Source organism: Hippocampus bargibanti, linkage group LG08, assembly GCF_051943395.1.
Source record: "Hippocampus bargibanti isolate YZ-2025 linkage group LG08, ASM5194339v1, whole genome shotgun sequence".
In the NCBI taxonomy this organism is placed as follows: Eukaryota; Metazoa; Chordata; class Actinopteri; order Syngnathiformes; family Syngnathidae; genus Hippocampus; species Hippocampus bargibanti.
The window spans coordinates 1,857,787-1,881,005 of NC_142741.1; the positions used below are offsets into that span (position 1 = coordinate 1,857,787).

The window sequence follows — 23,219 nt, forward strand, 5'->3', positions numbered from 1 at the left end:
AAATAAATAAACTGTACTGTATAATAAAAGTCATTTTATTTACATTTGTGATGGTCGTTGATGTAGTTGCCTCTTGATGATATCCGAGTGAAGTTGCCGTGCTTTCTCAGTGATACTACCCTCACACACTGTCCCCTGCTAGCTGCTTTTTGTTAATCCAAATCAACAGAAGTTTTGCAACCTCTTCTATTGCCTGAAACTGTTGCTTAGACAACACAGAAACATCCTTAGCCACATGTAGCAACGGTCGACTGAGTTGTGGTTATTTTAGATGCTATAAAACGTTTTTCTGATATCAGTTAGGAAACAAAAAAGATGGTGTCGGTTTTCGCTAATTACCGCGCAGGTGTTCCCATAGCAACAGAGCCGTCAAGGCCAAATGTCGCGTACGCAAGAGGTGCTCACGGATGTGCGGCTGGCGGATAGCCGGCGTACTCGTGACGGGAATATTTGAGGACAAAATTTGCTATTCATGGACTCTGATAATGTAGCCTAATTTGGGGATGTGTAGTTAGTAGCTAGCTAGCTAGATAGCTAATAGATACGTAGTTTGATAGCCAGCTAGCGAGCTAGATAGCTAATAGATAGCAAATATATAATAATCATAAATAACACATTTCATTTCTAAGCGCCTTTCAAAACTCTAAAAGTCACTTTACAGTCACAGGATAATTTTTTCACTGGGTGAGCAGCGGCAGCCACACGCGCCAGCGTTCACTCATCCCGGAAGTAACTCAAATAGATAGAAAGCTAGCTAGCTAAAAGATAGCTAGCTAGGTAGATACAGTAGCTAAGCAGCTAGCTAGCTTAGCTGAGAAGGGTCGCACTCACGTCCACGACGAGCCGTACCGCGTCCACGTCAGGCCGAGTCCCGTTCCCATCAGGCCGCCGCCCATCTTATGCTGGAGAGGCAACGATTGCCGTCCCCACCATTGTTCCATGCCGAGTTGGGCCTTTTGGGAGACTGTTGGGACTTCTGGAAGCAGTCCCTTGAAGCGGGGGTTCTGTCACGATCTGGTTGGCGACCAACGGGTGGCGCTGCCGGCCCCGCCGGCACCAGGTGTTGGTCGTCCTCATCAGTGGCAGTTATAAGTACTCCCAGCACGACCATTCGGGGTCGGGTCATTGCATTGTATGTGTTTGCTTCACCCTGTCACGTTTGTTTCATCTTGGCAGGTTTTTACTCATGGTTTTCTTTGATACTTTGTACTTTTCTGTTGAGATGACTTTGATGTTTTAGATTTTGTTCCCGCTGTCTTTATTTTAATACAATTTGTCAAATACAACCTGCTGCTCCCTCCTGCCTGCTTATTTGGGATCCACAACCATCACCACCTCGCAAACCGTGACAATGACTGACCTTCACTTCCCTTTTCTCTCTTGCCTTGTTTCACGCAGGAGCTTCAGTTTGAGCGGCTAACTCGGGAGCTGGAGGTTGAGAGGCAGATTGTGGCCAATCAACTTGAAAGATGCAGACTCGGGGCAGAATCGCCGGATGCTGGAAGCAGCAGGTAATGATACGTTTTAGCACACACAAAATAAACACATGGTCTTTTTTTCCCCCCTCGTTCGCTGGTTTAAACTTTATGCCGGTATTCCAATGAAGCATTGATCACTCAATCTTAATGTTGGTCCATCCTGGATATTTTATCTTTGGCACGACAGTGATACCTTGTCTTACGAAACTTAATTGGTTCCCAGAAATCGTGTGTAAGGTGAAAAGTGTGTATTCCAAACATTAATTTCCCATAGGAAACCATTAAAATGAGAATAATCTGTTCCCAGGTCCCATAATTTTCAACTCAATCAGCCTTAAAACTACGCAAAATATACCTTATTTTATGTATGATAAACAAAAATAAACAAAGGATGGAAATAACACATCTCCAAAAGATGGCAACCCCAACGGGAGCAGATACAGTGAAAATAGCAAATGCCCCATCATTGAGCCCTGTGGAACACCACACTGCAGCGAGGTAGTTTGTGCCTCGGAGCAAGTGAGGCTAACGCAAAATGTTCTGTCACATGGTACTGATGCCTTTCAGTCATGACTATGTTTGTGTCGTTCAGCTAAAAGCTGCGACACGATACATTTTGTGTTTGTTGTGAAAAAACGCTGAGGCGGTGTTTTGTGTGCGTGAACACACATTATGTTGAAGTGTTATTTGCTTACCGCGGCAGTATTGACAGTGAAGAGCTGTTGGATTTTGTTCGTCACTCGTGTTTCACCACTGTGGTACAGATGCTACTGCATGCCCGCTATGACACAGCTGTGGCTCTTAGGCTGCTGTTACGCATCATTGACAAAATGGCACAAAGTAAAGATGCCTTACTATTGGAAAAATGTGCAAAACATGCTAACATAGTGGATGCTATCAGAGGCAATACGATACCCTGTTTACCAAAGTGCCACCCTGTCATGCTTTGACAAATTCAAGCTAAGATTCATCCATTTTGAGATTGTCTTGAAAATAAAACAATGCTTTCAATCAACTGCAAGGTTTTCCTTGTCCACAATTGGGAACCGAGAGATAAATATAACTCGCTAATTAGCTAGTGGCTAATATCAGTTGATTTTCTGTGTGTCTGAGAAAACCGTAATCAAAACACATGACCGTATTTATGCCTAAAAACATGTTAAACTTGCGGATAAATTGACCTTTGATGGCGCACGAGCTCCAAGGCATGGCGGGATTTGCAATACAATAGATGTCATTTGCATAATCGCATTCTCATTTTGGAAGGGTAATTAGTGTCAAATGCTAAGTTAAAAAAAAAAGATTTTTCCGTAAGCAGTTAACACACTATTCATAGCAGATGTATTTGAGTGAATCATCTTAGGAATTGGTACATGGATATTTTATTCATTCATTCATTCATTCATTCATGTATTTATGTATCTATTTATTTATGTATTTATTTATTTGTGTATTTATTTTTACATTTATATTTACATTGTATATCCATTTATTTACTCACCCATTTATTTATAGTTTATTTATTGATTGATGGGTTTATTTATTTATTTATTTATTTATTTATTTATTTATTCAAACATGTATTTTTACATTTGTTTATCCACTTGTTTATCCATTCACTCACCCATTTATTTATAGTTTATTTATCAATTCATTTATTTATTTATTGACCCATGTATGTATGTATGTATGTATGTATGTATGTATGTATGTATGTATGTATGTATGTATGTATGTACTTATGTATGTGTTTATTTAGTTATTTTGTTATGTACGTCTGTATTTTTTTTCACAAATGGCCACTTAATGCATACATCTTGAAACTCAGGTTGAACACAGTCTGGAATTAGTAACTTTATTTTTTTTTCCAAAAAAAAAAACACAAATTCTAATAGATGTTTGTGGAAGTTTTTGCATATGGATAAATAAATAAATAAACACTTTGGAATTGGCCATCTTATCTCACTTGCTCCTGAAGGTACTTTGTGGGTTTTACTGCTCTCCATCTAAAATTGGAAATCACACTCCCCACTGGAAAGGGTTGGAGTTACCCCCCCTCAGCCCCCTTCCCACAAAAGCAATCTCCCATTGTGATTGTTTTAAGAGACAAATGTAATGGCTGTCATTGCGCATTTATGTGCGAATGGCGATTAGTTGGAACATCGCAGGTCCTGCTGTGCAGCTCAATAGCTTACAGGGGGTGACGGCAGGGATTAAGACGCATGCTAGGGTCTCACTTATAGGACAACTGATGTTACTTTTTGGTTTCCTAACTGACATCAGAAAAACGTTTTATAGCATCTAAAATACCCAAAACACACAGTATGATATTTATGGTGAAATGCAAAACAGCAATAAAAATGAAAAAAAAAAAAATTGAGCTGCGAATTGGGCATTTTCAGTCCCGCCCCCAGTTCGTGACGTCACGCCAAGACGTCTTGCATTGCTGGAGAATACAAACAATGGCTTCAGATTGGGAGAAGATGCTTTCTTGTTCCTCATCCAGTTATGAATATGATTCAAATAGTTCTGAAGAGGAAAGCATACATGTTTGCAATCGATTAAAGAATTTATTCCGTGCCATTTTTAGGCAACATTGGGGGGAAATGGATCACCAAAAAAGAGGCAGAAAATGGCCACCAAGCTCCTGTGAGGAATGAATCAGCCCGTTTCCACAGGCTGATAAATTCCTTCCATGGAGCTTGGTCGCCCGCTTCTGGCGGCTTTTTGGTGCAACACGAGGTTTTCAGACCAAACAAGTACAGCAAAATACAATACATACTACAATACTACCTACCTACCTCGCTATCCATCTATCTAGCGAGCTAGTTAGCTGGCTAACTAGCTAGCTATCCATCTATTCATCCATCCATCCATCAACAATTTGATTTATTTGTGTGTTTATTTATTTATTTATTTATTTATTTATGTATTCTTCCAATAAGCTGCAGGTTTCATACCCCCTGTCGAATTGGCATTTTAAGCTATCTACCGCATAGCATTTTTTTTGTACCTAAATAGACTGCTTATAGTGCCAAACAAGAAACTATGTTGAAGTCAATGGAGGACTTCTATTTCATCAGGGCGATAGAAGAAATATCAGCGATGCACCCAAAACCAATTTGCACACTTCACACCGCTTTGTAAATAACATCATTTTTGTTGTCAAGCCGCCTAATCAATGGGCAGCGCTCGCTTCAAAAGTCACCTTTACAGCCAGATGAACCAAAAGCTGTCAGAAGTGGACTTGACATCTTATTTGTAAGCGTTACACCGGATGAGTTGGCTCGTTATAGCTTAGAAGCTAGCGATTAGCATTTGTGACCCTGTCTGGAAAACCCGATGAAAAAAAAAATGTCGCGGGTAAACAATGTGTCACTGTCACTGCTCTCATATTCACTTTTTCATTTCCTTTTCTTCACTCGTAGCTCATCTGAGAAGTCCCTCCCTTGGAGAACTGCCGGTAAGTTGGAAATTGCTTCTTCTGATTATTCTTTTTTTTTTTTTTTTTTATGAAACAGACATTTTGCTTTTTCACCCATTGCTTGCACACAAAATAAATATAACTGTGCGTATGTACAAAAATCCAACTTCAATATAACATAACATTGAATCCATTCAATCTAGTAATTATGTCACGCTCCAGAATATACACATACGATATCTTACGATATGCAAAAAATGTGTCCACTGCATATCATAATACCAATGCACATTTATTATACATTAAATGAGGTATATTTTGTGTAGTTTTAAAGGACAACCGACGTCTCCGGACAAGTTGTGTCCATAATTTGTAAAATGGCTCCAAATTACTTCTACTGAGCGTATTTTAATAAGATTCCACCGCATATAGCTATATTTTACGTTTTAAGACTCGCGCCGAACATTCAGGAAGTCTTGTTTTTGAGTTGGTGACGAATCCGTACATGACGTCACTAAAGGACCGCCCCCTGACCGTAAAAAAGACGCATTGTAACGTCCTTCCATGACGTCAATGTATTTTGCTGTACTGTTTGGTTTGAAAACCTTGGGTTGCACCCAAAAGCCGCCAGAAGAGGGAGTCCAAGCTCCATGGAAGGAATTTATCAGCCTGTGGAAACGGGCTGATTCATTCCTCACAACAGCGGTGGCTATTTTTGGGTGCGACATTCCCCCCCAACCGTTTGCCTCAAAATGACACGGAATAAATTCTTTAATCGATTGCAAACATGTATGCTTTCCTCTTCAGAACTATTTGAATCACATTCATAACTGGATGAGTAACAAGAAAGCATCTTCTCCCAATCTGGAGCCATTGTTTTGATTCTCGAACAAGGCAAGACGTCCTGCCGTGATTTCACAAACAAGGGGGCGGGACCTTCTGAAAATGCCCAATTTGCAGCTCAATTTTTTTGCAGATTTTGGACACTTTAAGTCATTTTTTATTGGTGCTTTGCATTTGAATAAACATATCATACTGCGTGTTTTGGGTATTTTAGATGCTATCAAACGTTTTTCTGATGTCAGTTAAGAAACACAAAAGTGATGTCGGTTGTCCTTTAAGGCTTAGAAAATTAGAAAGTAGAAAATTATGTTTTATGGGGACCTGGGAACAGATTATTCTCATTTTAATGGTTTCCTATGGGAAATGAATTTTTGAGATACACACTTTTTGCCTTACACACTCTGTCTGGGAACCAATTAAGTTCGTTAGCCAAGGTATCACTGTAACGGCGACGATGATGATCTGCTATCGATTCCTTATCGCGGTGCGGATGATGAACGACTATCCAAGGCGTCAATGCACTTGTTGCTGTCAAAACGTGGCGCGGTGCGAATCCCTCGTGGGGGCTTATTGGCCTCATGAGTCACACGGCACGCCCGGCAGATGCCGGGCATTTGAGACATTGAGGCGTTGCCGTGGAAACCGGCCTCCGGCTGCCAGAAATGTCAATGCGGTTACACCTCATGTGGACTAAGACAACAAAATAAGCAACCCCCCCCCCCGCACATCCCTTCTTGTCACATGAACAATGAATGCCTTTTTGTCATTTTTTAATCATAACCTCGCAGAATATTTGACGTTTCTTTTTTTGCTTGAAAATTTCAATAGAGACTGCCTTGTTTGAGTGAATGAGTAATTGTTCAGATTAAAAAAAGAAAACTTTGACTAAAAATACATATATTTTCAAGATCATTTTTGTACTCGTTTTTTTTTAATGAGTTTAAAAATATATACATACATATATAAATAAATAAACAAATACATAAATAGTTTTTTTAAACTTGTTTTTTTACCATTTAAATATATATATATATATATATATATATATATATATATATATATATATATATATATATATATATATATATATATATATATATATATATATATAACTAACTAGCTAACTATCTAGCTGGCTATCATCTATAGGGCTATCTAGGTGGCTAGCTATCTAGCTATGTATCTGTTGGCTATTATCTATCTACTAGCTGGTTAGCTAGCTTTCTATCTGTATTTTATAGTGACATTTAGTGTATTCGCTAGCTAGCTAATTAAAAACAAATACATAAATAGTTTTTTTTTAAACTTGTTTTTTTACTCATTTAAATATATACATAACTAACTCTCTAGCTGGCTATCAGCTATAGAGCTATCTAGGTGGCGTTATCTAGCTAGCTATCTTTTGGCTATCTATTATCTATCTACTAGCTTGCTAGCTAGCTTTCTATCTGTATTTAATAGTGACATTCAGTGTATTCGCTAGCTAGCTAACTATCTAGCCAGCTATCATCTATAGAGCTATCTAGGTGGCTAGCTATCTAGCTATCTATCTGTTGGCTATCTATTATCTATCTACGAGCTGGTTAGCTAGCTTTCTATCTGTATTTAATAGTGACATTTAGTGTATTTGCTAGCTAGCTAACTATCTAGCTAGCTATCATCTATAGAGCTATCTAGGTGGCTAGCTATCTAGCTATCTATCTGTATTTAATAGTGACATTCAGTGTATTATCTCACTAACTATATAGCTGGCTAGCTATCAGCTATAGAGCTATCTAGGTGGCTAGCTATCTAGCTATCTATCTGTTGGCTATCTGTTATCTATCTACTAGCTGGTTAGCTAGCTTTCTATCTGTATTTTATAGTGACATTTAGTGTATTCGCTAGCTAGCTAATATAAACAAATACATAAATAGTTTTTTTTTTAACTTGTTTTTTTACTCATTTAAATATATACATAACTAACTCTCTAGCTGGCTATCAGCTATAGAGCTATCTAGGTGGTGTTATCTAGCTAGCTATCTTTTGGCTATCTATTATCTATCTACTAGCTTGCTAGCTAGCTTTCTATCTGTATTTAATAGTGACATTCAGTGTATTCGCTAGCTAGCTAACTATCTAGCCAGCTATCATCTATAGAGCTATCTAGGTGGCTAGCTATCTAGCTATCTATCTGTTGCCTATCTATTATCTATCTACTAGCTGGTTAGCTAGCTTTCTATCTGTATTTAATAGTGACATTCCGTAAACTACATAAGCCAAACTGTTGATGATTATCCACTAAAAGTTGCAGAAATTACAAATGAAAAGAGGCCACTCGCAGCTAATAAAATCCCCCCAAGCTCAAGAAGTAATTGGGTGTCTGAAGTCAAACGGATTCCTCTTCGACTCCGTCTCTCCCAGACGCCCCCTCCCCAGGGGACCCCCAGTCACGGCTCGCCGGCAGCTCGCCGTCGCCAAGCTACCGCATCAGGATTGAGTCGGAGCAGTTGTTTCCGCGCTCCCCGGAGCACTCCTGCCTGCGTGAAAGTGAGGCTTCGTTATTGCTTTCTCGCTTTTTCCTGCAGTTGCTATAACTCGGGGTGGAGGGGGGGGGGGGTGCTTTCCTACTCCTGTGAACCCCATTTTATCACGCTCCATCTATTCCACACCTCCCCGGAATATTGGAAAGTCTGCTATTAAAAACACAAATAGATTTAAAGGACAACCGACATCATCAAACAAGTTGCATCCATAATTATTCAAATGACTTCTATTGAGCGCATTTTACAAATATTCAGGAAGTCTTGTTTTCGAGTTGATGACGATGCCCTAAGTGACGTCACGGAAGGAACACCCCTGACCGAGAAAGCGACACACAATGCATTTTGGGTACTTTTTTTCACCTGAAAAAACCATGTTGATGGCGAAATTAGAAGGAAAACTACATGAATAACGCGATGGTGAATGGTTGTGTGTTGCACCAAGACTACTATTTGATACTAGTTGAGACCAATTCCCAGCAGACAAATCAGCCCATTTCCAACGGAATTTGGGCGCCATCTTGTGCATTTTCTGGGCACTACATTGGAGTCCAGACGCGTCAAAATGATACTGGGAAGGACTTCTTTAATCGATTGCAAACATTTATGCTTTCCTCTTCAGAACTATTTGAATCATATTCATAACTGGATGAGTAACAGGAAAGCATCTGAACTCTCTGAAGCTATTGTTTTGATTCTGGAGCAAGGCAGTGTGTGAATGAGTATCCTGGCGTGACATCGTGAACAAGGGGGCGGGACTTTCTGAATCTCCCCAGTTCCGAGCTAATTTTGTGCCAGTTTTGGGACACTTTAACTCATTTTTATTGTTGTTTTGCATTTGACTAAGTATATCAGCCTGCGTGTTTTGGGTATTTTAGATGCCATAAAACATTTTTCTGATGTCAGTTAGGAAACAAAAAAATGGTGTCGGTTTTCCTTTAAAGGACAACCGACGCCGGTCTCAACAAATCAATGCGACTTTCTGCTTTCAGGCTCCACGGTGAACTCGCATAGTTCAACTCAAATGAATTCGTACCCGGATAGCGGCTACCGGGATGCTAGCAGCGGTTACCACGGCGGCCAGACGGTGGTCAAATCCGACTTGAGGATCCAGCACTCCTTTCCCGGCGCGGTGAAAAACGTAAGCACAAGCAGCCCTGTCAAGATTGCCAGGGCGGAGGGTCAAGCCTCAGCACAGGTGCGTTGCATTTTCATCACGGCATCTACCAGTTGACACTTTTTCACAGTTCGGAAAGGAGTTTTACGGTGATAGTTGTCCGAGATGTTTGTTTGGACACTGTGAAGATTGTCTTTTAACATTCATGACCCGATGCCCAACCTCAGCCGAAGTATTTATTGAGTACAGTGATACCTTGTCTAACGAACGCTTTAGCTAACAAAATAAAATGATATTACAGGCATGGAAACTGTTTTTTTTTTTTCTTTTAAATATAATAATAGACGTGAATCCATTGTGTATTTTTATACAACTTTATTAGCAGAGTCCTGGTAACATCGCGCCAACAACAACATTATGTAACATATTCCATAGAGCGTTATGGCATAACGCTTGTCCTAGATAAGCGTTTTGACATGCGTCAAGAGTAAGTCATAGACGGATGTAATCTGGTAATTTTTCAAAATAAAACAGAGTTCGGACTCAGATAATAAATAAAACGGAAATTATGTACATTATTTATTCTTTCTGCGCGGCCCGGTCCCAAATGACCCGCGGACCGGTACCGGTACGTTTTTCTGATGTCAGTTAGGAAACAAAAAAAATGGTGTCAGTTGTCCTTTAAATATGATAACTTCTCTTCTGTCTATTTTCTATCAATAGTGCAAGATGATGTCCTGACATCATCATCATCGTCAAAGCATCCAAAATCCTCCCCACAAATTCAAAATATGATTTTTGTCGTTGTTCAGGTAGCCGTGCCCGGCCGTGCAATCCGAAGAGTCAGCTCAGTGCCTTCCCGCTCTCACTCGCCGTCCCACGCGAGCGGCACGTCGCCATCGCACGCTTCCCCGCACACCATCAATTACGGCTCGCCTATCGTCACGGAACCCAAAGCCCTTTCCTGTATCTTCTCCACCACGTTGCCCACCGGGAGCGCCGGCGGTTCTCCTCTGACCACTCAGAAAAATTCCCCCGCCGCCTTGCGACGGGTGGGTTCCGCCAATTCGCGCACTAGCCGCACCACGTCGCCCTACCAGGCGTCGGTGGGGTCGTCGCCTTTGACTTTGACGGACACCTGTCAGATGAGTAAGCAGCCCAGTCACTCGTCGCCGGCGCGAGCCAGCATGGTGGCCGTTCCCCAGCACTTCAGTTCCACTCTGCCCCGTTCCGTCATCCACAATGCCGACGGCTACAGGACGCAGGGGTACGACGTTTATGACAAGAGGATGCGGCCCGACAGCCTCGCAGGTACCGTACAATACGATACGATACGATACGATACGATACGATACGATATGATATGATATGATATGAAACTATACAATACAGGACAATACGATACGATACACGACAATACAGGACAATACGATACGATACGATACGATACGATACGATACGATACGCTATGCTACGATACGATCTGATACGATACGATACAATACGATACAATACGATACGATACGATACGATACGATACGATACGATACACGACAATACAGGACAATACGATACGATACACGACAATACAGGACAATACGATACGATACGATACGATACGATACGATACAATACGATACGATACAGGATAACACAATACAATACGATACAATACAGGACAATACAATACGATACGTTACGATACGATACGCTATGCTACGATACGATCTGATACGATACGATACAATACAGAACAATACGATACGATACGATACAGGACAATACAATACAATATACGATACGATACGATACAATACAGGACAATACGATACGATGCAGGACAATACAGGACAATACATTACGATACGATACGATACGCTATGCTACGATACGATCTGATACGATACGATACAATACAGAACAATACGATATGATATGATACAGGACAATACAATACAATATACGATACGATACGATACGATACAATACAGGACAATACGATACGATGCAGGACAATACAGGACAATACATTACGATACGATACAGGACAATACAATACGGGACAATACGATACGATACGATACAATACAATACAATACAATAATCGGATTTCTGCAGTAACGCTGACGAACGCTTCAGCTCTCAAACCTTTTGCCTCACGAACATTAAATTCATCATAATATTGCAAATTCCTATTGGTCAGTCCACCCGTGGTGGGACTCTCCACTGGAGGGTGTTATTTTTCCCAATTTTTGGAAGTGTTAAAAGTAGTGAATCATCTTTCAAGATGCATTTTTGACGGTAGAACAAATCATACCGGCTAGCACTTACACGTTTCCATTGGAGTGTTTGTTTGTTTTGTCAAACAGGCGTCGAGCACCGAGTGTAATTTGTAAAAAGCCAACTCTTGAGACAATTCTGAGAATTAAATAGCTCAAGTACACCCGGAATACGAGCCATTCATCCTCGGCAAGACTGCGACGCGGTGTTTCTGCTAAGCTATTAGCGCACGATGTCTAGAAAAGCCTGCAAGGCTACCATCTGTTCTCGTGTAGAAAGCACCAAAGATGTATGTCTTCAAAATGTCTGGATTTTATGTGGCTTGATGCTGGGGGGCTTAGGGGAGGTCGGAGGAGTCTGCATTTGTCTGTGGAAGCACGTCCTTATCCTTCAGTCCGCCAAACGTCTTGAGTCTTTACACAAGAGACGTCTCGGGTGGTGCCAACTCATTAACCTGCTGCCCCCCCATCCCCTCTTTTATTGTTGTTTTGCATTTGACTAAAAATATCAGCTTGCTAGCTTTTGGGTATTTTAGATGCTATAAAACGTTTTTCTGATGTCAGTTAGGAAACAAAAAAATAGTGTCGGTTGTCCTTTAAGCATATACCAGTCCTTTGGGCTTCACAATGTATATATCGGATGTGAGAACTTTAAATACATACATTGCTTTTTTTTGTGTATTTGTTTAAAAACAAACTTAATCAAATCTCATTGCAACCATTTTTTAATGTGTGCAGGCATGCGCAGCACATATGCTAGTCAACACAATCAATTGGCCCAGGATTTGAGGTCCAACGTATCCCCGGAGCGTTGCATCGCGCCCATTTTTGAGGACCGCATGTTCCAATCGCCGTTATATGTCAGCCCGAGTCAGACGCAACAGGGAACCATCGGCCGGAGCGCCTCAGGTTTGCGACATCAACATTGTCATGTGACATTTTTTTTGCAGGCAAGCGTTGATAATGTTGCCACTGATGTCCGTAAAATTCGTGGTGCCGCATGCGCCAACATTCACTCAACCCGGAAGTAACTCAAATAGATAGAAAGCTTGCTAGCTAATAGATAGTTAGCTAGCCATCCAGCCAAACCACTAATAGATAGCTAATAGATAGCTAGTTAGATAGCTAGCCAGCCAGCTAGACCGCTAATAGATAGGTAATAGATAGCTATCTAGATAGCTAGCCAGCAAGCTAGCTATCTAATAGCTAGCTAATAATAATAATAATAATAATAATAATACATTTCATTTTTAAGCACCTTTCAAACCTCTCAAGGTCGCTTTACAGTCACTGGATACGTTTTGCTGCGGGTGAGCAGCGGCAGCCACACGCGCCAGCATTCACTCACCCCGGAAATAACTGACATAGCTAGAAAGCTAGCTATCGAATAGATTGTTAGCTAGATAGCTAGCCAGCCAGACCACGAATAGATCGCTAATTAGATAGCTAGCCAGCCAACTAGCCCGCTAATAGATAGGTAATAGCTAGTTAATAATAATAATAATAATAATAATAATAATAATAATAATAATAATAATAATAATAATAATAATAATACATTTCATTTCTAACCACCTTTAAAAAGAAAATGAGAAAATCTTTAAAAATTAGAAAGTAGAAAATGATGTTTTATGGGGACCTGGGAACGGATTATTCTCATTTTAATGGTTTCCTATAGGAAATATTTTTTGGGGATACACACTTTTTTGGGATACACACTTTTTACCTTACACACACTGGGAACCAATTAAGTTTGTAAGCCAATGTATTACTGTATTCGTACGTTGTTAGCTCGAAACATTGTTTGGCGTTGGCGGCCATTGTATGAAACAATAAATGATGTCACGGTATCAACTTTGAAGGGAATGAAAGAAGTTTGTCTTGGAGGCAAACGCATCCACTCAGCATGTCGTAAGACACTCCCATCTTTGCTAGTGACTATCTCGGCTCGCTATTTCGGGCAGTTGTCGGCTTAACGTTGCCACTCTGCTGTGTTTGGCAAGATTAGCTTTGAAGCATACGGTGGCACAGGGCAACGGGAAGGAACAGAGGAGAGGATTTTGCAGGTGGATTTTTGTTTTCTCCCCCCGACGAAAGCAGACGCGAAGCCCTCCTTGGCTAAATGCAATCTTGTTAAAACAACAAGAGGAGTCGTTTTTGTTTTCATCCGGAACATGAATTGGTTCCAGACAATCGCCGTGGTTGTAGTTTCAGCTTGCTTTTAGTGTTCTTAACCCCGAAGCTCCCAATGCGGCTAATCTTACCTGGATTTTTCCATGAAAAGGTTTCTTCAGCCTTCATCTGTACTTCTTTGAAGATGTCGGATGTTTCACTTCTTATCCAAGAAGCTTCGTCAGCAAACTAAAGTCTTACTGGTAGTTTCGGCCCTATATATATATCCCGACTGTCCAGACGTGGCGGTGGATCGTTCGTACAATACACGTCTTAGGCAACATAGGCTTAGTTATAGTTGTACTAAGTTCATCCTGTCTACTTGATATCTAATTTAAAACAGATTATTTTCTTACAGACAGCGTATTGTAGGTGTACGTATACAGAGTGCACTCTGACGAAGGCGGAAGTATACGCCGAAACATGTCAGGTATTTGAACACCTACAATACACGGTCTGTAAGAAAAGAATCTGTTTTAAACATAGGCTTAGTTATGCTGATGAGGTGATACCAGGGCAAATTGGGCAATCGGGCCAGTCGTCAGTCAGGACAATAGAAGTAATCAGCGGAGCCGCAGGGATTAGTCCTCTGCTCCCCCCGACCTGACCAATCATAGCAGAGTCCGGCATCGCCATGTCTGGACAGTAGGGGGTATATATAGGACCAAAACTACCAGCAAAAGATTTTAGTTTGCTGACGAAGCTTCTTGGATAAGAAGCCAAACATCCGACACCTTCAAAGAAGTACAGATGACGGCTGAAGAAACCTTTTCATCGATGGATCATTCCTGTACGACTGAGATCTTACACAGATTTACCTGGATTTGCGTTTTTTGTTTTGTTTTTGTTTTTTGTGGGCGGCGCGTTTTAGTTCTGAGGGCTTTTCTTTTTTTGCCGTCAGGTGTTGGCGTGGGGAGTCTCCAACGGTCGTCCAGTCAACGCAGTGCCATGACTTACCAAAGAAACAACTTGGCCCTTAACACAACCGCCAGCTACGCGGACCCTTATCGCTCGGCGCAGTATCGCCCGTGCGATTCCAATTATAGTCGGCAGGTCGGGATGATCGCCGATCCCACTCGCTCGCCTTCCATTGACAGCATCCAGAAGGACCCCAGGTAGGACCCTCCTTTCTGTTTTGTCGTGTGTCGTGACACATTCGGGGAGAGCAGATGTTTTGCCGCTTATTGGACCTGCGCGGTTGGGAGCGTATTTACACCGTTTTAAAGTATAGGGCTCTCTCTCTCACCCGCTTTCCTATTTATGTATTTATTATTTTGTAGTTTTTTTTAATTTCTATCTCTATCCTGCTATCACCCGCTCTTCTGTTTATTTATTTATTTGTATGTTTTTTTTATTTATTTTGTAATATTATTATTATTATTATTTTGTAATATTTTGTCGCTTTGTACTTTTTATTTTATCTCTGTTTCTCTAGCTCTCACCCGCTCTCCTATTTATTTATCTATTTATTTATTTGTTTATTATTTTGTCATATTGTTATTGTGTATTTTTATTTAAAATTGTAAAATGTAAAATATTTTTTTTATATTTTGTAATTTTTCTTTTTTATTTTATCTCTCTCGCTCTGTGTCTCTGTCTGCCTGTCTCTGTCTGTCTCTGTTTCTGTCTGTCTCTCTGTTTGTCTCTCTGTCTCTCTCTCTCCCTATCATTTTGTAATATTTTATAGTTTTATTTTTACTTTTTTGACTTTCTCTATCTCTCTCTCACCCGCTCTCCTATATTTTAATTTATTTTGTCATATTTTTTATTTTTTAGTTTAAATGTTAATTTTCTAATGATTACAATGTTATTGTATCTATGTATTTATTTTTTGTTACATTTTAAAATTTTTATTAGTACATTTTAATGTTATTTATTTATTTATGTATTTATTTATTTATTTATGTAGTAGTATTTTTTCTTTTGTATTTTAAATGTTAATTTTCTCATGATTGCAATGTTATTGTATTTCTATATTTATTGTAACATTTTAAAATGTTATTTATGTATGTTATTATTGAATTTCTGTATTTATTGTAAAATTTTAAAATGTTATTTATTTATGTATTTATTTATGTTGTAGTATTTTTTCTTTTATATTTTAAATGTTAATTTTCTCATGATTACAATGTTATCGTATGTATGTATTTATTTATTGTAAAATTTTAAAATGTTAATTATTACATTTTATTTATTTATCTTTATTTATTTATTGTTTTTTTTTTTTTGTTTGTTTTTTTGTTTGCAGGGAATTTGCCTGGCGGGACCCGGAGCTGACGGAAGTGATTGACATGCTGCAACACCACTTCCCGTCCGTGCAGGCCAACGCGGCCGCGTACCTTCAGCACCTCTGCTTTGGCGACAACCGAATTAAGGCCGAGGTAAGCGTTTGTCCTATTTATATTAGATTATTATATTTATATATATATTATATTTATATTATAACATCTGCACGTTACAAATAGAAGATACACTCACTGTAAGATGATATTTTTGGGTTCACTTTCTATTGGCTATATGGCTATCTAGCTGGCGAGCTATCTGGCTAGCTATCTGTTGACTATCTATTAGCTATCTAATAGCTGGCTAGCTAACTTTCTCTCTATTTAGCTTTCTATTGGCTATATGGCTATTTCGGTGGCTAGCTATCTGTTGGCTATCGATTAGCTATCTACGAGCTGGCTAGCTAACTTTCGCTCTATTTTGCTTTCTATTAGCTATATGGCTATCTAGTTGGCTAGCTATCTACTAGCTGGTTGGCTGGCTTTCTATCTATTTAGCTATCTATTAGCTATATAGCTATCTGGGTGGCTGGCTATCTAGGTAGCTATCTGTTGCTATCTATTAGCTATCTACTGGCTGGCTAGCTAACTTTCTCTCTATTTAGCTTTCTATTGGCTTATATGGCTATCTACTAGCTGGCTAGCTAACTCTCTCTCTCTATTTAGCTTTCTATTGGCTATATGGCTATTTCGGTGGCTAGCTATGGGGCTGGCTGTCTGTTGGCTATCTACTAGCTGGCTAGCTAACTTTCTCTCTATTTAGCTTTCTATTGGTTATATGGCTATCTAGGTGGCTAGCAATCTGGCTCGCTATCTGTTGGCTATCTACTGGCTGGCTAGCTAGCTTACTATCTATTTACTTCCGGGTACATGAATCAATATGTATTGTATTTTATTGTATTAAGTAGTTGACTTAACCCCCCCCCCCCCTCACCAGGTGTGTCGGCTCGGCGGCGTCAAGCACATGGTCAACCTGCTGGATCACAAAGTCCTCGAGGTCCAGCGGAACTCCTGCGGGGCTCTGAGGAACCTCGTGTATGGAAAAGTGATGGACGAAAACAAAATCGCACTGAGGAACGCCGGTGGCATCCCGGCTCTGCTCCGATTGCTGAGGAAGAGCGTCGACGCCGAAGTGCGGGAGCTCGTCACAGGTGAGACAGGAAGTCTCCATTTTGTTTTTTTTTTTCTTCGGTGGGCAACTTGATTTTGCTTGTTGATTCCTTCTGATTGAGGTCCTGTTTGCACGCATGAGTGACGAGATTACAGGATGTCTGTTGTGATTGTGCAATTGCTTCCGGGACCTTGATTGCATTTGATTTAGAAGAAAAGATATTCCTGTCAGTCTGCCTTTTTTACGCCATTTTTTTTCTCAGACGCCTACTTGAAAAATATCTTTGACTTATTTTGGTCAAAATACAGTGATACCTCAGTTTACGAACTTAATTAGTTCCCAGAAAGTGTGTGTAAGGCAAAACGTTCCTCTGCCAAATATTTATTTCCCTTAAGAAGCCATTAAAAATTATAATAATCCGTTCCCAGGTCCCCACAAAATGTAATCTTTTACTAAATAAGCCTTAAAACTACACAAAATAGACCTTATTTTATGTATAATAAATGTGCTATGGTATTATAAGTAAAGAAATAAACTGTACTATATAATAATGTCATTTTATTTACCTTTGTGATGGCCGTTGAAGTAGTAGCCTCTTGATGGTATCCGAGTGAAGTTGCCGTGCTTTCTCGGCGATAATACCCTCATTCACACTGTCCCCTGCTAGCTGCTTTTCGTTAATCCAAATCAACAAAAGTTTTTCGACCTCTTCTATTGCATGAGACCATTGCTTAGTCCACACAGAAACACCCTTAGCCAGACGTAGCAATGGTGGACTTAGCATACTAGCTAAATCACACAAACACACAGCACCGTAATTTTCTTTTGTGTCCTCTTCGGCTTAACACTAGCCTGTGGTGGAGTCTTTTTCAGAGCCAAAATTGTAAAAGTACTCCACTCGATAGCAAACCACGTCTGCACTTGATAGAGATTAGACAGCATAAGAAGTTATCATATTTTAAAGTTTCATGCTGTTATATGCTTCGTGTGACTCGAATTGAAGCACAGACAACAGAATTTAGACCTTGGGAAACTCCTTTATCACCGAAGCAATTTACGACTTGAAACTCCTTCACAGGAAGAGCTCATTAGCCAGGTTACAAATGCATCAGTTATATATTCTCGCTAATTTAATGTTCGTAAAGCGGAAAGTTCGTGAGGTAAGCCGAGGTATCACTGTGCTATGATTTGATTCTTTTCTTCATAACAACAAATATTTCACATTTTTTTTGCTTTTTTAAATCAATGGTACTGACAGCAACGGATTGCACACGTCTCACTTTTATTTGTCATCCGAGCCTGGAAAACATGCTGCAAATCGGCACCGTTTGGGATGAGGGTGGAGCAGAAATGAACGAGCCAAGACATTTTGGCTCCGAGTTGGTTGATTCAGCTGTTTTTCGTCAGCTTCAGCCCAAGTTCCAACTGTTTCGACTTATAGCTCCAATGGGTTTTTTTTCCAAGATAAAAAAAGGGAGAGATTAACACAGGACTTGAGTATATTTAGTTGGCGGGGGTTGACGTGAGAAACTAAACACCTCTTAGGTTCATTGAAAATACAGTAAAGTCTCGTTATATCGATATTCAAGGGAGTCCGAAAAATATCGATATAACCAGGACTATCGATATATCAGACCCTGTTTGCATGTAATTTTCTCCGTGCGCGCATAGAAGTAGTATCGATATAACCGGGACTATCGATATATCCGATATCGATATAACGAGACTTTACTGTAACATCATTGTGTGTACATTTAAATCAATGCCAGAATTCTTTTTAGTGTACATTATTGAAGTGAAGCAAGTCAATGGCGAAAAACCCATTTTTTATTTTAACTCACTCACTGCCAGACGATGTGCAAAAATGTGTCCATTCCACTGCCAGGGTTTTTGTCATTTTCACTCAAATTGCAGTAATACACAGAATATTGAGTTTTAGGACTACATAAACATTCAATTCAGCGTAACAAATATTAGACTCTCTTCTTTCATCAGAAAAAAAGAGTTAATTCCTAAATTATATGGGTCTGGAGTTATCTGATCTTGAAATGGGGGCAGCGGTACAAAAGACAAATGCTGCCCCCTCGTGGGAGGGAAAACATCTGCAAAAAAAAGAGTTAAATCCTAAATTATATGGTTCTGGGGTTATTTGATCTTGAAATGGAGGCAGCTGTACAAAAGGCAAATGTTACCCCTCATGGGAGGGAAAAACATTGTCAGAGGTCTGACCGATGCTTGAAACACATCCATCGCAAAAAAAAAAAAAAAAAATCAAAACCCGAACAAATTCGGGAACGGCAATGAATGAGTTTATAGCCCTTTATTGATATTTTTAACTCACGCGCTGTTCCCAAATTTTCTCGGCTTATGATTTTTCTTGAGCGTGGTGCCGATAAAGCGCTGGTCAGACCTCTGGCAATGTTTTTCCTTTCCACGAGACATTTGCTTTTTTGTCCAGGTTAGCGCTTTATTACAGCTTCGGCTCTTTTTAAAGCGCTATATGAATCAATATTTATTTATCGTATTGTATTTTGTACAGCCGCCCCCATTTCAAGCTTAGATAACTCCAGACATATATGACTTAGGAATCAACTATTTTTTTTTTGGTGATGAGAAAAAGGCAGTCTAAGGTTTCTAACGCTGCATTGAATCAGAATCAGAATAATCTTTTTTGCCAAGTATGTAGAACACAAAAGGAATTTGTTTCCGGTAGAACACGCTGCACTAGTATCATCATCAAAAAATTGCTAAGTGGCACTATACAGTTTCATTTGAGCTACTGTTGAAAGAGTTCAAAGAGTTAATGGCTTGGGGGAAGAAGCTGTTTAAATGTCTGCTGGATTTGGTGCGCATGGATCGGTAGCGCCTGCCTGAGGGGAGTAGCTGGAAAGGGTGGTGGGCAGGGTGCGGAGGGTCCAGTAGGATTTTCTGCGTCCTAGTTTGGATTCTTGTAGTGTGTAAGTCCTCGAGAGTGGGTAGGGCGGTGCCAATGATTTTTTCCGCCGTCCTAACTGTCCGTTGAAGTCGGATTTTGTCCATTTTTTTTTTGTTTGCGTAGTCCAAAAATTCAATATTTTGTAGGTGCTTTGCGGGTGGAGCCTTACTTTTTCATCACAGTGGAGGAAAAAGGCTAAATGGCTCGCTCATTGGCATTTTTAGCCTTTACGAAAATGTGTTGTTTAATTTCACACTTGATGGGTGGACAAACAGTGCTGAGAGCAAAGTGTTATATTAAAAAAAAATATGAAAGAAAATCAATTTATGAATTTTCAAGGCAGGTTCCCCACACCCCACGTCAACTTCACACAGCTATCAAAAGCTGAAATTGTCAATGCAGCCGACAACTGACCCTCGCGCATCCGTCTGCCACCTGACCATGTTTTACCTCCTCCTTCTCCGCAGGGGTGCTATGGAACCTGTCATCGTGCGACGCCGTCAAGATGACAATCATCCGCGACGCTTTGTCCACCCTGACCAACACTGTCATCATCCCCCACTCGGGATGGAGCAGCTCTACTTTCGAAGAGGACCATAAGCTGAAATTTCACTCGTCGCTGGTGCTGAGGAACACAACAGGTTGCTTGAGGTAAGCCACGTTTGACACGTGAGCGCCTCCGTGTGGTTGTGTTGCATCACGTACTAGTTCAATCATGACTGGATGTGAAAAGCTTGGAGCTTTTATAGACGGACTGAGGTGACAAATGCATAATGTATGAGCGTGCGTGTCAAAGATGTTCACTCGCACACAGAAAAATTGTCTTCTACTGCCGGCAGGAGACGTAGTCATTCATGACAGACGTCTGAATTCTGCAGCCCTCTGCCAAGCTAGTTATTGAGAGTATATGCAAGTTAAAGTGATACATTAGTTAAACATAGTTTTCTTGATGAGAATACCATACCTCTTGAGTTTTAAGAACGGACAGCTGATAAATTTGTAACCTGGCTAATGAGCTCTTCCTGTGAAGGAGTTTCAAGTCTTAAATTGCTTCAGAGTTTCCCAAGTCCTAAATTCTGTCCAAGGCCAGATCTCCCTCACAAAACCATTGAAACAGGAATGTGTGTGCGTGCGTGTGTGTGTGTGTGTGTGTGCTTTTTATAATAATAATCATCATAATAAACAGGAACTTGAGCTCAGCTGGCGAGGAGGCCCGAAAGGAGATGCGTGCCTGTGAGGGTTTGGTCGACTCATTGCTCTATGTCATCAAAGCCTGTGTCAACACTTCAGACTTTGACAGCAAGGTACACACACACACACACACACACACACACACACACACACACACACACACACACACACACACACACACACACACACACACACATACACAAAACAACACATACATAGAACAAAATAAAAAATGCATGTTGAGCCTCCCCTCTTTTCAAAATATAATATATAAATATAGAAACGTTTTCCAAATATAAGGGACACCACATATCTGGCTGGCTGGCTATTTAGCTAGCTATCTATTAGCTATATAGCTATCTAGCTAGCTGGCTATCGATGGGCTATCTATTAGCTAGCTAGCTAGCTTTCTATTTAACTTGAGTTACTTCCGGGTTGAGTGAACGCTGGCGTGTGTAACTGCCACAGCTCACACAGAGAAAAACGTATCCTGTGACTGTAACGTGACCTTGAGAGTTTTGAAAGGCGCTTATGTATGAAATGGATTATTTATTATTGTTACGTATTTGCTATCTATTAGCTAACTATCTAGCTAGCTGGCTATCTAGCTCGCTATCTATTGGCTGTCTAGCTAGCTATATAAATTGCTAACTTGCTATTAGCTGTCTCTTAGCTAGCTAGCTAGCTTTCTATCTATTTGAGTTACTTCCAGGTTGAATGAACGCTGGCGCGTGTGGCTGCCGCTGCTCATCCGCAGAAAAACTTATCCTGTGACTATAAAGTGACCTTGAGAGTTTTGAAAGGCGCTAAGAAATGAAATGTATTATTATTGTTATTATTATTATTATTATTATTATTATTATTATTATTATTATTATTATAATAGTAATAATAATAATAATAATATTATTACTATTATTATTATTATTATTATTATTTACTTGGCCGCCCACTGAAAAAAAGACTAAAATGTGTCTTGGTTTGAATCTTTTAATCTCGACCGTACTGTAAACCAAATAGCTGCCATTTTTCCCCCAGAATCGCGTTAATAATAATAATAATAATAATAATAATAATAATAATACATTTCCTTTCTAAGCGCCTTCACTCAACCCGGAAGTAACTCAAATAGATAGAAAGCTAGCCAGATAGCTAACAGATAGCTAATAAATAGTCAGCTAGGCAGTTAGCTAACTAGAGAGATAGTGTTGGCATTAGCGTAAGTATTAGTGTTCGCATTAGCGTTAGCATTCGCATTCGTATGTATTAGAGTTAGCATTATTTACCATCTATCTTTTTTTAGGGGGGTTAAATTCCTGCTCCATTTCAAACATTTTTTGAACCTAATGTCTCTGTATGTCCCCCCAAATCAGATAGTGGAGAACTGCATTTGCACACTAAGAAACCTGTCTTACCGTCTGGAGCTGGAGCTGCCCCCGTCGCGTCTGATAGGGGTGGATGAGACTGACGCCATTTTGGGAAGCGAGTCGCCGAGCAAAGACATCAGTTCCAGTTGTTGGGGGAGGAAAAAGAAGAAGAAGAAAAAGAACTCGCAGGAAGACACCGTGAGGGTTGCAGTCGTCGTCATGTTAGCGTCTTTATTATTATTATTAGCTAGCTAGCTTTCTATCTATTTGAGTTACTTCCTGGTTGAGTGAACGCTGGCTCGTATGGCTGCCGCTGCTCACCCACAGAGAAACTTATCCTGAGACTGTAAAATGTAGAGTGTATACTGCAAGGTTAAAATATCCCATCAATCAGGCTCCACAAATAACCCGCACAAGCCATCTGTACACTTGATGCAAAAAGCGATCAACCCAGCTAAACAGAATACGATTGATGAGGAACAAGGTAAAATGATGGCA

At 40.1% G+C, this 23,219-nt stretch overlaps 1 protein-coding gene across 7 annotated transcripts in view; it reads left to right on the forward strand.

Annotated features, from left to right (window-relative positions):
• Positions 1-23,219, forward strand: part of LOC148894259 (plakophilin-4-like) — a 49,520-nt gene that overhangs the window by 16,677 nt on the left and 9,624 nt on the right. For 5 of the 7 annotated variants that reach the window (XM_089002018.1, XM_089002021.1, XM_089002019.1 and 2 more), the window contains 12 exons: positions 1,399-1,511; positions 4,907-4,941; positions 8,149-8,274; positions 9,260-9,465; positions 10,197-10,695; positions 12,402-12,572; positions 14,737-14,950; positions 16,084-16,216; positions 17,055-17,268; positions 20,631-20,814; positions 21,350-21,467; positions 22,728-22,919. In XM_089002018.1, coding sequence (XP_088858144.1) covers positions 1,399-1,511; positions 4,907-4,941; positions 8,149-8,274; positions 9,260-9,465; positions 10,197-10,695; positions 12,402-12,572; positions 14,737-14,950; positions 16,084-16,216; positions 17,055-17,268; positions 20,631-20,814; positions 21,350-21,467; positions 22,728-22,919 — 2,205 coding nt within the window. The remainder of the gene's footprint in view (positions 1-1,398; positions 1,512-4,906; positions 4,942-8,148; positions 8,275-9,259; positions 9,466-10,196; positions 10,696-12,401; positions 12,573-14,736; positions 14,951-16,083; positions 16,217-17,054; positions 17,269-20,630; positions 20,815-21,349; positions 21,468-22,727; positions 22,920-23,219) is intronic. The other 2 variants (XM_089002022.1, XM_089002023.1) reach the window with 1 other exon arrangement.